Below are 16,127 nucleotides of genomic sequence, written 5' to 3'. Positions count from 1 at the left end.
CCACCACTGGGGCGACAGTAGTGGAGTTCACAACTCTCAAGTCCAGTAAATAAGTTGAAGCGCCGCTGTAGCTGCTCCACACCACATTCAGTGTCGACGCCGAAGGAGATGTCACCGACACAATGTCACATCCTGAAAAGAAGTTAGACGAGGAATTTAGTTTGTTTGTATGCTACAGAAAGGAGCCACAGATGTTTGCAACCGAATGTGATGGTTTAAAGCAAAAGAGGTGTATAAAAACCCTCTCAGATCATAAAGATCAGACACAGGAGTGCCCTTGACAAGCAAGTTGAGTGTTTTCCAATTGAAAATATCATAATTATTTGATTAAAAAGGTAAAACAAGATAATTAACAAGCATTTTATTCAGACTTATCATGTCTTTATCACAGCAAGTTTTTTTCACAATAGGTGTGAAATGCCAGAGATTATATTTGTGCCTCAATTCTCAGATCACCAGTGGACACTTTGAGTTAAATTGTTAGTATTTCATGAATTAAAAATGATAATTTGATTGTTTGAAATTAAGATATTCTTTAGTGATAATAATTACTTTGCAAAAACTGTCTCCATGTTAGAGGTAAACAACTTAAGACTTGACTTCCACATACTGGCTCATAAAGATACTTTAACTTAACCCATGCATTGCCAGAACAATTAACTACAAGCAGCTAATTTAGCTTTTTTTCTTTATTTGCCAATATGTAAGTTTGGATCATACCTGTAATCTGTAATTTTCATATTATATGAAAGTTCACTGTGCTGATATTTGGATGAAAAAACTATTAAATTCAAACTTTCATATGAGTATAACTGTATATCTATCTCCCTTCTTAAGTGATGGAAAAAGTTAAAAAAACAAAACAAACAAACAATGTAAACATCATAAAATCATTAAAAGTTCCTCCCTTCTCAGGAAAAGCATCAGAAAGAACAGAACACTCACCTGTGGACAAAACATGTTGTATCTAAAGAAGACAAAAGAAGTTCATTAGAAAACTGTCAGAAATAAAATGACATTATAAAATAACAAATAAAAGAATGAATACAAAAGGTATAATTACCTGTATGACAGACAAAAGTATAACTGAGGAATAAAACATCCACATCTTTTCCATTGTTCGTGTCAGAGTTTCAGTAAGTTACATCCATTTGTGCGTCTGCAGTCAGCTCTTCTGAAATCTTTGCGGGCTGAGCGCTGTAGATCAACTTCATGGGAACCAATCAGGACGTCTTTAAATGAGGGCTGGTGGATGCCTGTGGGGTCCCTGTCGTCATGAGAAGGAAACAAAGTATGTGGCCTGTAGGTGGAGGTGGAGGTGGAGGTGCTTTCACTCCCCCACCTCATTACAGTCAAGCTGCACTTCCTCCATTTTCCAGGAATATTTCTGTCTTTCAAACCTCCTCAGTCTTTGTATTCTACAGGATCAATTTATATTTAAAGGTGAAAACATGACTTTAAATCTCTCTATTTCTTAAATAATGTTGACTTCCTTCTAAAAACAGGACTTACCTGCTGTAAGGTAACAGGATCTCCTTTGTGTGACCTTCAGGGAAACAGGAAAAGTGGACTGAGCCCATCCTTCCTGGATTGATGTCACTTTTCTTGGAAATGATCTGCCATCATGTATAATTGTATAATAGCTGCTCCGATACGACTTGTGTCATGTCGAAATGTGCTTCTCAGATCGTCAGTGTCGGTTTTAATTTGTATTTGTAATGATCTGTACTCCTGTTTTTATTCTTAAAACTTTTTATGAATGGTGTATCTGGGATTAAAATCGTCTTTTTTTCACTAACACCACAAAATACATATGCAAAGATCAGAAATATCACATGTTAAGTTGCATGTAGAGTCATATAAAAAGTCCTCAAAACAGTAAAATGAAAATAAGCAAGAAAATTATGTGTTAATTCTTATTTCATTCTTAGCACTTTTAAAAAGATACAAAGTATTTTACAGTATGAGGTAAAGGGGGAATAGTATCGTCTGCCTTTTGAAAAAAGACACCCAGGTGCTACGATACCCTTACATCTAATACCAGCTGACACTTCAGAGTGTGTGCAGTTTTTGGGTGTATGGATTTAGATGCTAAAGTGCCCTCTTGTATTCCTCACAGTGCCATTCCAGTGGATGAAACACAGTAAAATGCCCTCACAGGTGCCCATGAAGTGGACAAAACATGATAAAATGTCCTGAAAGGGGCCTTCCAGTGGACAAATGTGGTAAAATGTCCCCTAGGACGCCCTTCCAGTGGACAAATGTGGTAAAATGTCCCCTAGGTTGCCCTTCCAGTGGACAAAACACAGTAAACTGTCCTCAAGGTTCCTTCCAAACGACGAAATGTGGTGAAATATCTTCTAGGGTGGCCCAACGCCTTCAGCTGGTGCCCTTATGTTTGCTCACCCTTGCCCCCTGAAACATCCTGAGTCTACCACTGCTCCAGTTTTGCCCATTATGTGCTGAAATTCTTGTGAAAACCTTTTTCTCATCATCATTTCTCACATCGAAATGATTCAAAGAAGCTTGTCTCTCTCTGGGAGAACAAAGTTAATTATCCATGTTTAATGCAGTTTCAGATAAATGCAAAACATCTCTCTAACTTTTGTTTAGTGGAGAGAAGTGTTAGATAACAGTAAGCCGACCTGTTAGGTGTTTGTCCAGATATATTTACATTTCCCAGCAATCCTGTTGTAAGAAAGCATTCAGAGTACCTAAAGCCGTGTTTCAATTTCAGTGAGTCAGCGTATTGATTTTAAAAAGATGAAATGCCGACCATAGACTGAAGTGTGTGCGGTTCAGTTTTGTAAATAAATAAATGATAAATTGTATTCTGCTTCCTTGCTCACCAAGTAAGACAGTTTATTTAGATGTATGTGATGTTCGCAAACAAGCGCTGTAAAACCGTGTTGTGAGAAAGTCTATTTGATAATAAATTAAGTTTTATTGTTGATTGTAAAGAGTAAATCAAAGATACTTTACAGAGATTACTTTAGAGACCCGGGATATTGAGACCAGAGACTGTAATGGACCTTTATTACCAGCTGAAACGTTTGGCTACAGGGAGTTCCTGTTTGTAATACTGTATATGTACAGTACACCAACTCTGTTACATAAATGAAAATGATAGCTTATTGCGTGTTGCAGTGTGTGACAAAGAGAGCTGTGGACAATAGGTCCACACCTATATGTCCTCTCTGAGCTCTGCCCACTGCCTCTGTTTGTTTTCAGCACCTTACCTTCTATTGTGAGAATACAGATCATCACTGTGATTGAGTGCCGAGGAGCTTGTGTTCGCCCACAAGCAGGACATGTTCTCGAACACACGTGTAAATTCAGCCATGTGTTTGTTTGTGACAGTCCACCTCTGGGATTTTGGGTAAACGTGCTTGTTTTGGTCGAATATACGCTGAACTGGAATCAACTTTATTGGCAATATATGTTGACGCATGCACATTCAGTCCGCACAACAAGATGCAAACAGGAAGAAATAAACCTATATTGTACGCAATATTACACAGGAGATCATTAAAAGGTAGACAACTAAGATGCTGCTAAAATCTAAAAGACAAAAGCAGCTGTGAAAACACAGCTCAGCGAGGTGGGATACACTGTGCCTGGGTTTTTAATACCCAGTAGAATCAATAGCTTGTCTGAGCTATAATTCAGTGTGCAGATACTCAGCTTCTATTTTTGTACTAAAGAGTACAAAACACACAATGGCCCTTATCTAGCTACCAATGCTCGTGGCTCTTGGAGTGGTAATATTGGTTGCTTGGTCCAACACTTTGGTCCAGAATAAAATAACAGTTTTCAGATGGATTGCCATGAACAGATCTACAGATATAAACAGTGGCTTGTTCTTCAGCAGCACCCTCAAGTTGACATTTGTGGTTTTAGATAAAATGCAATAACTGTTGGATGGATTATCACAAAATGTTTCATACGTTCATATCTCCCTCAGGAGGATTTTAGTATTATATATTTTAATTTTTTCACATCAGGTTTTTGTCCTTTACTTCAGTCTAACTGACGTCCTCATCATATACTTAGTATTTACTTCTAATTAGCAAATGTTGACACACTGAGGAAAGCGAACATTTTGAACAAACTTGCTAAACATTAGCTTTGTTAACATTGTCGCTGTGAGCCCGTGTTAGCCTTTAGCTTAGTGTCTGCTAGAGCTGCTAGCACTTGTGTTCTTATCCATTGTATAATCTTCTACATAATAGTTTATGATAGTTGAATGATTGATGTTGATTCAGGTTTTCCAATTAGTGATGCAGAAGAAAAACATTTGATTTGATTTAGATTTTTTTTCTCTGATAATTAAATATTAAGATATATAGAGTATTTTGATGAATACGCGATTAATTCATAAATATCTGTATGTCAACATATTGACCATTTTCTTCATGAGCTGTTCCTGATTAACTATCAACTAACCACTGAGTAGCACTTATTAGTGATGACTCATTAAATACTAATTACTTCATCATTAGTTACTCTTTTTGTGCACCATCAAGCAAAGTGAAATATTTTAAACAATGGTTAAAATATACTTTGTATCTGACTAGATCATGCTGATAACACCCTTTAGATGTTGGCAGCAACAGTTTGTTGTAGTTAACTGATTTTCTTTCTTTGGCGATTTAGTGTTTACATCACTCACCAGTATACGTTTGGTGACATGGGGAACATAATGTAACTTTACATTTAAAGGTGCACAAACGGACATCTTTTAAAGAAAATGGGAGTCTTGGAGAGAATCAGTTTTTTTAGTTTGTATGTATTATATTGTTTTTAACTCAAAACTTCTGATCAAAACCTAAGATTACAAATTATAAAGATGTAAGCAAATAAAGAATGAATTTGTATTTTACAGGATCCAGTAACAATCAGCCTGTTAAGAGTTTCTCTTCTGTTTTAACGAGGTTGTCAGTCAGCGAAATAAACCAACCAGCCTGATCGACGACCCCGTGAACTGTGTTATACATGTGCAGAAAGCTCAAGCAGCGACACTTTGGTCAGTTGTTAAACCTTTAAGCTGAGTGAAAGTCAACGTCTGAGATATTACATAACAGACCTGTTTGAGGAAGTTTCTCTGATGGATTTCTTCCCGGATTATTTTTGGAGGACTGATATAGCTCATGTTTCGGACCTCTCACACCTGAACAAAACATCTCCTCCTCACAGAGAAGAACCCAAAGCAATGAGATTGACAGCACACAGTGTCGTAATGTGAAAACGATGTGTTTTATTATTGTTGTCGTCCGTCAACTGAGAGAACAACATAATCCAATGAGAGCAGAGTTCACACTGAATCTATCTCCAGCAATCTGATCAGACGTATCATCCACAGGACTCGCCGTGCATGACTCCAGGCCAACGTGATGGATACCTGCTGCCCCACTTTTAACCCTTTCTGGGTCACCAACCGGCTTTACAACCCAGACACATCATACAGTACAGCCGCAGTATGGAGGTCCTCTACTTGGGGAAGTCCTAAAAAACATTTTTTTGACGGAGTATAATATGCACTTGTTTGGAGGTGTCACTGTTAAGTTTCAATTCTTTCCATAATCTCCTCTTTACTAGATGTTATTACATGTTGAGGTTACATCAAAAGGACAACTGTATTCATCAAACACAACAAATTGCAGAGCGGGGAGTACAATATCATGCAGCCTACTGTAAAGAGAAATATTTCATAGAGAATAGAAGAATATTTTTCAAATACATTGAAGGAATAAGTTGTTTATTTAAAAGCCTTCTTTTATCCATTTAAATGTAATATTTTAGTGTTTTTTTTTTTATATTTCATTAGCAGAAACAGTTTGTCAGTGTTTCCTGCTAACAGCAATAACAATAAATCAGTGACATTCCTAAACAAGAGTGATATTTCATCTGGGTGTATTCTTCACAGTTGCCGTTGGTGTTAGCACACTTTTAGGTCCATATTGGGTGATGGTGGTGGTGATGGAGGACGTTTCCTGGAGGGGAGAGAAAATTATCAAAATCTGGACTTGGTGGAAAAAAAAGGTCATTAAAATGTCTCATCGTAGCTTCAGTGCTGATTCATCTGACTCAGTAAGTCGAATAAAACACTTTCTTTATGAAACTCACAAAAATGTGAGTAGTTACTGAGGAGAGAATAAAGAATGAATCATTAATAACTTGATATTGAGTGAGTCATCAAAGAGTAATTCCTGGAACTGGGATTTGAGGTCTGTATAGTAGATAATAATGAGTTAGTTGAGAAACAGACTGGAAGATATTACATTAATTAATCATTACATCCTGATTAATTCATACATATCGACATACTGACCACTTTCTTCATGAGCTGATCGAGCCCCAACTAATAATGACTCTTTAAATACTAATTAGTTAATCATTAGTTACTCTTTTCATGCCCCTGATACATATTGAGCAGCTGGTTCAAAGCAGCAGGCTTTCCATTTTTAAAAAATAATAATATATATTTGATCTCAATATGATTAAAATGTTCTTTTTAAATCCTGCTGTCTTGATTGTGTCTGATTGTTATTAAGGAACTACTTGTAAACTCCCAGGACAAACTCAGTAGCTACTTTTTCACAATTATGAAGTAATGAGGGACTACTGAGTAACTAATGAGGAAGTAATTAGTAATACACAAGTCCTCACTAGTGTCAATCACTAATCTCTAACTTGTTTATATTCCTTGAATCTCAGTTAATCAGGACTCATTAACAATACATTAAATATCAAGTCGCCCCTCTTTCATTCCTGACTCTCTCGTCAGTCACCACTCACATGTTTGTACCTTACGTGCGGATCGTTACCTGACCCTTTATATGCAAAAAGCAGAAGACAGCTTTGTCATACTGAGTCAGGCTCCATTAAATATCTATCACCTTACACCCACTCATCACAGACACAATAAGAGGTCTGTGTCACGTTTCCTGCAGCAGCTCTCACTCTGCGTTAACCTGAGTCACGCTCCCTTCATGTTCCCCCCCGTGGTTTTATAGACGGACACGAGATGTCCCAGAGGTAAAGACAGACAAAGATCAGCCTCACATTGTCTGTAGTTTGTTTTCTTACAAGATATACTTCAAACTGTGGATTTGCACAATGGATGCAACCTGTGAAAGCTTATATCAGTTCAAAATCAATACATATTGTAAGGTTAAAGCATACTGTTTGTCTCAGCTTGTTATATAACGTGGTGTCCATGCAGTTAGAGGACTTATCTTAAAACTATATAATAACTATAACAATGAACTCACCACGCTTAATCCAAACTTCGTCTTCCACGATGGATTACTGGAGAAAGAGAGATTAGAGATTTGAGTAGATTCCAGAATATCGAAATATGAATGATGTAGAACAAAAATATCGTAATATTATTTAAGGTCATATTAACTGGCAACGGGGAACAAGACAGCTAGAAATGTATCAAGCTTCTCATCTGATTCTTAACAAAAATAAATGTAAGATTAGACGATACTCACCCATGCCAGCGTTACTACCAAGGCAGTGAACTGAGAATATGACAAAAATGAACACATTAATGCAGCTGTAGCCACAAATCACACACAAATTCACCATCAAGAGCAAATAAAATGAGTGACATGAGTGACTACTGACTCACCTGAGTACGTCCTGGGTTGACAGAAGCTCACTTTGACCCCGTCCTGACCCACTGGTGCCGCCACCACTCGGTAGACGTCCCCACATTTTCCCTCCTCGATGTCACAGTATTTGCTGCCGGCAGCTGCGTTACAGGTGTAGTTGGCTCCCGTCCCGTACAGATCTACGGTGTGGTTATGGATCTGAGGGCCCAGAGAGCGCCAGTGCACCCTGAGGGTGTTGTTGGCCCTGCGGTACAGCTTGATGCTTGTTGGACAGCAGGGACCTACGAGAAAAAAAAAGAGCTCTATGAGAAGCAGAGCTGGTGGCGTCAGGATCATACTGGTGGTTTTGGATGTTTGTGTCTGTGGCTGCATGTGTATGTTTTTGTCCTCACTGGATGAGAATCCATGATATTTGCACTCCGACATGTGTCCCGTGCTGCTGATGGCCTCCAGGTTGACGCTGTAGTTGGTGCCGCAGGTGATGCATCCCATCAGGCAGTGGGTGTCCAGGGTGTGGCACTTGGCATGTCCGCGCGAGGACATCAGGCTGGTGATGTAGGAGCGGGCGCCCCTGCCAGCTGACCAGGTCACGTTGGTCATGGCCTGGGTGACCTGGGCCACGTGCACTGACATGGGGCAGCAGGGACCTCGGGGAGAGAAGCGCCAGAACAAAGATCAACACAGGAGTGTGTGTGTGTGTAATGTGAATAATTTGACTGATGCTGCATTTTATTTTAAGAACCAATCAGACCTGTTTCCAAAGGTTTACTGTACCCGGGCAGACTTCTCCCCACAGTTGTAGTCGCCACTGCAACGACCTCGTAGGTCGAACCGCAGGGCAGCTGCGTGAGTTCACAGGAGCTGTTTCTCGAATGGCATGTGTGCGTGTCATAGCGCCCAGTGGCCTTGACGGTGTAATTTGTGTTGGGGCTGTTGGGGGTGGTGAAGAGGACTCTGTATGTGGAGTTGCTGATCTGCGTCATATTCAGGATCTCTGGAGCACACGGAGCTGCAGGAGGACAGACAAAAATCAATACGTTGATGAAGAAGTGATGTATTAAAGGGGCTCTGCTGAACTTGTGTGTTGTGGTGGCCCCCATCAGTACCTGTCCCGTGTGTGTGTGCCTTGCACGTGCGGTTGCATCCCCGCAAGTCGCTGCAAGGTGTGACGGTCACAGAGTAGGCCGTGTCGCACATCAGATCCGACAGCGCACACACCGGCGCCGTGTCGTTACAGTGGATGACATCGTCGGTCTGAGCTGCCGTTGTCTCGTACAGCTCGGCCCCTTTGACCGGCGTCCACATGATCTCCAGGGTCTCTGTAGACACCAGGTTTATGGACACGTCCTGTGGGCAGCAAGGAACTGGAGGGAGAGGAGGGGAGGAGTTAGAAAGTTAAAAATAAATTGCAAGTCGCTTTGAAACTATACCGCCATATCAGAAAAGTAATCGGTGTAACTCTGCTCCAAAGCCATGACTGTGCAACAATGCCATTGTTCATGACCTATGATGTCAGACAGTCTCATTCAGAGGGCAAACCACAACTGGTTGAGTATGAAAACTAACTGGTGGTGTAGTTGCGGACGTGGGCCGTTGGGCTGGAGCCGGCCTGGTTGTAGGGGAAGACGGTGGTGAGGTAGGTGTAGCCGCACATGCAGAAGAATGGGCACGTGGTTTCGGTGGTGTTGCAGGAGTCCTCCATCCCGTCGTCCCTCTTGATGAAAGCAATGTAGTACTCCACCAGTGGCACCTCGTCCCACACCACCGAGCAGTTGCCTGCGCTGGGCTCCGTCACCCAGATGTTCTCTGGGGGACATGGATCTGTTGGAGAGAGGGTGAAGAAGAATTAAGAATGGTCATCACTTGTTGAAGGAAAAAGTGGGACGTTTTGGGAAATATGCTCAGTTGCTTTCTTGCTGAGATGATTGATACCACTTTCACATCTGTAGGATCAATTTAAAGCTAGGAGACAGTTTAGCTTAGAGACTGGAAACAGGCAAACAGCTAGCCTGGCTGTGTCCAAAAGCAATAAAATCTCTCTACAAGCACCTCTAAACCTCAATAATTAAGTATATTTTCTAGCTTTAGAGGTGCTGGTACTTAAATGTTGTTACCTTGCTTGGACGGAGCTAGGCTAGCTGTTTCCCCTCACTTCCATACTTCATGCTAAGCTAAGCCAACCGGCTGCTTGATGTTGTTTAAGATTTACGGTACAGACGCGAGGATGGCGTCAGTCTTCTCAACTTTACTCTTAGCAAGAAAGCACAGGAGCGTACTGAACATGTATGATTTGTGTGTGACGTCCTCACATGTGATGTAGTCTTCTGACATGGAGGGGCTGCTGGGACCGGCCCTGTTGTAGGCCGTGACAGTGATGGAGTGGTTCTGGCCACACTCCACAGGTGAGATAAAACAGTAACTTTGCCCTGTTGAACTACAGTTCTGGCCGTTACTAGTCCAGGCGATGTAGCTGTCGGCACCTTGCACTGGCCCCCAGTATACAGACAGAGCAAGAGACCGACCCAAATCCAACTGGACGTGGGTCACATCTGGACTTGGAGGTCCTGGAGATGAAACCAGAAAGTAAACGAGTGACCAGATTTTATAATAAGGCCGTTAATAAGACTATGAAGGTGTTAATGATAATGAAGACATTATTGTTGGATTATAAGATTTGTAAGCACTTATGATAAACTTTATAGACACTAGAGAATGTTATTAAAAGCCTTATTTTCTTATAATTGTTTTCTAATAGTGTAACATTTATTGAGTTTAACTGACTTCCCTTTTATGATAGCTGAGCTCATTGTTGAGCCTTTTTTGTTGCTTTGTTAATAAATAAATAAATAAATACATGTTTTATAATGCAGTTATTAGCAGTCAACAGCTGTTTATAGTATTTTACATTAAACTTTATATATATATATTTAATGGTTTGGGACTTGAGACTTGGACTAAGAGACTTCAGTCACATGTCTGAATATTACAATAGCAGGAGACTATTCTGCCATCGCTGTAGTCTTAAAGTTTGTTGGTGTTCTTCACTGCTAAATATTGTATTTGTATGTATTTTCACATGTTAGTAACCTGGACCACGTGTAGCGCTCGTTCCAGATGGGGCAGCTGGAAAACTCATAGCTAACTGTTCCAACATCTTTGAGCAGTCGGTAACATGTTTTATAATCTGACACTGAGCACGTTCAAGATGCTGTCATTGACATTTATATAGTCTTGATTTTCTTTCAAACATCGTGCTTACGTGTGATCATGCAGACAGTGAGGTCGTCTCCAGCACGGCCCTCAGAGTCCCAGGCCGTGCCCTTGATACAGTAGGTGGTGCCCGGCAGGAGGTCATCAAAGGTCACCATGGTGTCACTGGTGTTCACCTTGTGGCGTGAGCTGGAGCCCTCCCTGATGATGCAGAGCGTGTAGAGGACGGCGTGCTCCACCGGGGGCCAGGTCACGAGGATGGTGTCGTTTGACGGGGAGGTGGCGTTCAACTCGGGCGGCATCACCACTTCAAAGAGGCGAAGACAAGACGGTGATAAAGGATAACGAGAACAATTTAAAAATGGACAAACACAGATTTCTTATCTCGACTTTCTCCCTGACTATTTTTTGTGTAAGAGGTGTGAAATGGAAACAATTTCTCTGTGATTATGTTACGTTCAGTTCTCCTTCAGGAAGGGAGACAACCCAGTTCTCATGGTTTTGCTTTTCATATTATGAGAATGGTATAGTGAAGAGGCATGGATACAGTTTCCACCCTCCTGCGAAGGCTGCAAAGAGTAGAGACTCTGTGACAATGGGCGGTGAAACGACATGCCCTTATGGCCGGCGGAGTGAGATAACAAACTATTGTCCTATAGGAACAACAGCCAGGCTACATTTCACTCTTCATACACATAAACTGAATAAACTGCTTCCAATGTGTCTCCACAAGTGAAAGTGGACTTAGAAGGTTAATACTTTTACTATTTTTTTTCCCATAATCAGTAATGTTATAATCAAAAACATGTGCATGAATCTTCTATCACAGTTTGAAATGCTGACGCCACAGTGTGAAGTGTGTGCAGGACTCAGGTGTAAGACATTTTGTCCGTACCTGTCCTGGCCTGGACCGGGAACGAGGGCTGGCTCCTCCCCCCAGTGTTGACGGACATGACGCTCAGCCTGTAGTCTGTGTAGGGCTCGAGCTGGACCGCCGTGCCCGGGGAGCCGCTCACCATGGTCTCAGAGAAGAAACTCCCGCTCACCGACTGTGCCCTCAGGATGTAGCTGGTTGCCCCGGAAACCTCTGTGAACTCCACAGTGATGCTGTTGCTGAGTTTGGAGTAGGCCTTTTCGATGCTGGGGACATCCGGGGCTGATGGACACATCAGTCAGATAACAGAATAACTACATTTACTACGACTACTGTACTCAAGAACAATTTGGAAGTATTTCTATATTTCAAAACTAGAAAGCTCCCACAAAACTCCAACTCGCTTCTACTCTATTACATTTAATAAAAACATGTTGCACTTTTCTACATTTATTTGCAACTCTGGCCATTATTATTATTTTATTTGAGTTGCAAACAATGAAAAGCCCCTATCAATTGGAGCTGTGAATAACGAATGTTGTCCTTATTGACAAATTGTTTTGTTCTGGGGCGGCTGTGTTTCAGGAGGTAGAGTTGTCGCACACCAATCGGAAGGTTGGTGGTTTGATTCCAGGCAAGATACTGAACCCCAACTTGCTCTTGGTGCCTCTTCCAATCGTGTATGTATGGTCATCGCTCCTGAGGAGCAGGTAGCACCATGCATGGTAGCCTCTGTCACCGGTGTATGGATGTGTTTGTGAATGCTGACTTGTGTTGTTAGAAGAGGACGGTGCTATTTAATTACAGTCCAATTACCAGTTAAACTTAAATGGTTCGTTAAATATTGAAAGAAACGTCTATGGCACTTTCCCATCTTAGCCATGATCAGGAGTCCAAAACCCCAAAATATGCAGGTTGTGATGATATAAAACAAAAGAAAAGCAGCAATTCCTCACAGTGGAGAAGGAGGAACCAGAGGATTGTTGGCATTTTATAAGAAAATTATGATTTATTAATTAAGATGAAGATTAAGCAGATTAATTTTCTGCCAATTAACTTATTGGTTTAGCTTTAAATATATTAGTCTTTCCTTTACAGATCAGCTCACTCAGCTGAAATGATAAAATGCTGCTTCCATGTCGGTGCATCACTCACAGTCAAATAATATCTCGGCGGAGACATTTCTGCCTCCATGATGTGTTCTTTTGATGCTTTAAAGGTTAAAAGGTTTATTTATTAGTTATGTTACAACATGTGATGTTGAACGGGCACAAAATGGTGCATAAAAGAACCAGAACGCAGAAGAGGAAGTGTTTGATGCCCAAAAGTTTCTGTGGGGGTCCCTCTGGTCGTCCCCCTTGATGTTGAAATAAAACGTCCACCCTCTTGTGAAGGACCGGAAAAATGTCTTTGTCTGTCAAGTGCTGCCAAATTTCTAATTGTGACTCACCACCAGGAGTCCGTTTACTCTCACTGACCTGTTGTCTCCTCCGTCTCTGCTCTGCTGAGGACATTCAGTGCATTGTCCATGGCATCGAGCTGCATGGTGTACACCGTGTTGGGCGACAGGGAGTTGACTGAGCCCATCACGACGTTGCCACCGAAGTGGGCGAAGACGGGTCGTTCCGGGGCGTTCTTGGGCGTTGCTGTGATCTTGTAGGAGCTGGCACCGGTGTGGTCGCTCCACTGCACCGTCATGCTCTTCGATGTGACCGCGAACACTGACAGAGAGATGTCTGGAGGAGATAGAGAAGAAAACAACGATGGGTACAATCAGCTTTGTCTATATGTGTCTAAAAAAATAATAAAATATGCAAATTTGTGTTGACTGCAGCATTTTCTTTTTCTTTTGCATTTTCAAATTAAAGGATGTTGAGCAGTATTTCAGTTTGGGATTATTATAAAATATGTTAAATCACTTGTAAAAGTATCTAATTTACCATTTTCAGCAGCACAGATCTGAAAATGACAAAACGCAACAAGTTAAGGAATGAAACAAAGAAATAACTTGATCACAAATGCAGTATTTTTCAAGACAAAGGACATCATTCCGAGGGCAGCAGGCAGTCGGTACTTCACATTATATCCTGAGGCAAATTATGCCCTGTATCATGTTCTCGGAGCATGAGAGGCAGCAGGCTGCACATTACCTTCACTCAACACAGATTTCAGGACTGGTCAGTGCAGGTATTTCTTTTCAGGTCGGAATGAATTTGTCTATTGAGCTAAGGTTGGGCACGCCACACACACTTGTTGACAGCAGTGACACTCAAAAGAGCCTGTGTTCATGTGTTTCCTCTCCCTACACACTGCTGCTGTCTATCTGGATATGTGAAATATGCATCACATCACAGATAAGAGGACAACACGCCAACTGCAGAAAAATGCAACGTGTCGTGCGTTTTTTTTTGCTGAAATGTCGACGTGTGCATTGAGAAGATGATCCCCTCTTACCTCAGTGAAGGTCAATAAAAGCAAAAGTTTCAGCATCTTTAATTGTGTTCCTCCCATGTCGACTCCTTCCTGCCTGGAGGCGAGATGTGTGATGCTGTTTTCTCAAAATGACTTCAGGGGAAGAAGCTCGGGCTTAAGTCTGTCTATTTTTCCTCCCTTCCCTCTCTATCACTCTCTCTCTCCCTCCCTCTCTTTCTTCCTCAGATGAAACGACAGGTTCATTATTGTTTCAGCAAATACCAAAGAGCCCAGAGGCTGTGACTCCTCCCCCTCGGGGCTGTTTGGGTGTCCTATCAGGGCGAGGCGAGGAAGCTCACCTTCCTGAGATGAGGATGTCGATAAGGCAATTGTGCTGCAGACTTTTGTTTAAACTTTTTGTTTTTTACATCCACGTCTTGAAAAACACACTAATGATGCAAACTGTTTCCTGTCTTGTCGAGAAAAATGTGAACATCCCAGTTGAGGAAGATGCAGCCTTATAACTTATAGTATAAGAAGATAACTTGAGACAAGTGATGACCCACTTCTGTCGCTTTTATGGAGAGATGTTTTATAACTTGGGTCGACAATATTTGATCTCTCCTGGGGTCCACGCCCGTGATAACTTGGGAAATTTGAAACCTTTCTTTGTAAAGAAGCGAATCATGTTGTCTTGCAGGAAGCGATCAACAACACTTAAAGCTTTATGATGTCATATTTATGATTTAGATTTATATATAGTATGGTTAGGTATTATATCTGCAAGACATTTGCTTTCAATGTAAAGAAAACACAAGTTGCTTTAACTTAAAAATCTTAAGTTGACTGAATCTGAGAAGACATGTTGAGGTAATGAAACAAATACACTTCTTCTAGTTATATAAAGAAGATATTAATTCAGTTATGCTTCAATCCTCCAGTTCAGTTCACATGTAATTCTCTTGTCAACACAATCTTTCACTTTCTTTCAACTGGAGATCCGGAGCTGAAAATACTTCATCTACAGTTCAGTCGACCTAAAATATCTTGTTCACCCAACTCAGTTACCAGAGCTGCTTTGTTTCAGCACTGGAGCACAGACGAAACCACTCCCAGTGAATCTAATGAAGGGGCGAGGAGATAGAGACTGAATTTAATACTAACCATCATCATGATGAGCATTATTTCTATTATTGTACAAGTAAACAACCATGACTTATCTTAAAATGTCACATATTTAATATGTTTACTAAAGCGCTGATTATGTTTTCTGTAATAATTCACATTTTTAATGTTTCTAAAGTGGTCTGAACATGAAAAAATTACAATTTCATTTGAATTAACTTTATTTTAAGTTAATGAGAAAAGATTAATACATTTTACAGTGTAGACACCCTCATAGTCAAACAGCCCCTGGACCTATTGGACTGGGTGCTGAGCTGGGTGCGGCCAATAAACAACCTTATTCTGGGCCTTTGATCATACATTTTTTGCTCAGCTAATAAGCACATTCCTTAGTTTTGTCCATTGTTAAAGGTGCAGTATGTAGTTTTAAGGAAGAATTTCTAAAGATCTTCACTGACTGATTGTTTTTTTGACTAAACAAACTAAATCAACAAACTTTCTTTGTTTTCACGAGTGTATTTACAAACTGACCTTAAAGGACAACACAGTTTCATTCTGTTTTGCTTTGTTTATATGTGGCGGACCCTGCCACCTTTCTGCTTCAGGGTCAACCGAGGGAACGACTGCGATAATATCTTTTCTTTTCCCTGGTGGCCGAGCATCTACGTCAGGTGTGTATTATGAAGACGGGCTGGGAGGATACCTGAGGTTCGGCTGTGGACAAACTCTATTGTGCATAAAGGGCAACAGCGGAGAGCTGATCCAGCTGAACTTCACACGCAGGAGACAATCACAGCTTTCAAACTGTCTAAGGAACAAAGAGCGACAGTGTCAGCTTTCCCAAATCACCACTTTAAGTGTTTATAGGATACTTCAGTACACGG

General features: G+C 41.0%; 1 protein-coding gene and 1 long non-coding RNA gene across 2 annotated transcripts; both read right to left on the bottom strand.

The window, feature by feature from the left end:
• Nucleotide 1: 1 nt before the first annotated feature.
• LOC115572004 (uncharacterized) lies at nucleotides 2-1,140 on the bottom strand. Its single transcript, XR_003982014.1, has 3 exons — nucleotides 1,064-1,140; nucleotides 946-967; nucleotides 2-132 (listed from the first exon to the last, which is right to left on the bottom strand). It is a non-coding gene; the product is annotated as an uncharacterized LOC115572004 (long non-coding RNA).
• A 4,097-nt stretch (nucleotides 1,141-5,237) lies between these two features.
• fndc7a (fibronectin type III domain containing 7a) lies at nucleotides 5,238-14,331 on the bottom strand. Its single transcript, XM_030402403.1, has 14 exons — nucleotides 14,161-14,331; nucleotides 13,647-13,665; nucleotides 13,185-13,442; nucleotides 11,728-11,988; nucleotides 10,882-11,139; nucleotides 9,932-10,186; nucleotides 9,189-9,443; nucleotides 8,729-8,986; nucleotides 8,374-8,631; nucleotides 8,015-8,269; nucleotides 7,640-7,903; nucleotides 7,500-7,529; nucleotides 7,275-7,311; nucleotides 5,238-5,993 (listed from the first exon to the last, which is right to left on the bottom strand). The coding sequence occupies exons 1-13, from the start codon at nucleotides 14,215-14,217 to the stop codon at nucleotides 7,280-7,282; spliced, it is 2,460 nt and encodes an 819-aa protein (XP_030258263.1). The 5' UTR covers nucleotides 14,218-14,331; the 3' UTR covers nucleotides 5,238-5,993; nucleotides 7,275-7,279.
• Nucleotides 14,332-16,127: the final 1,796 nt, after the last annotated feature.

The sequence above is a fragment of the Sparus aurata genome, chromosome 21 (genome assembly GCF_900880675.1).
Source record: "Sparus aurata chromosome 21, fSpaAur1.1, whole genome shotgun sequence".
NCBI classification, from domain to species: domain Eukaryota; kingdom Metazoa; phylum Chordata; class Actinopteri; order Spariformes; family Sparidae; genus Sparus; species Sparus aurata.
Note: the sequence above shows the minus strand (reverse complement) of the source record. Positions and strands in the feature narration are given on the sequence as shown.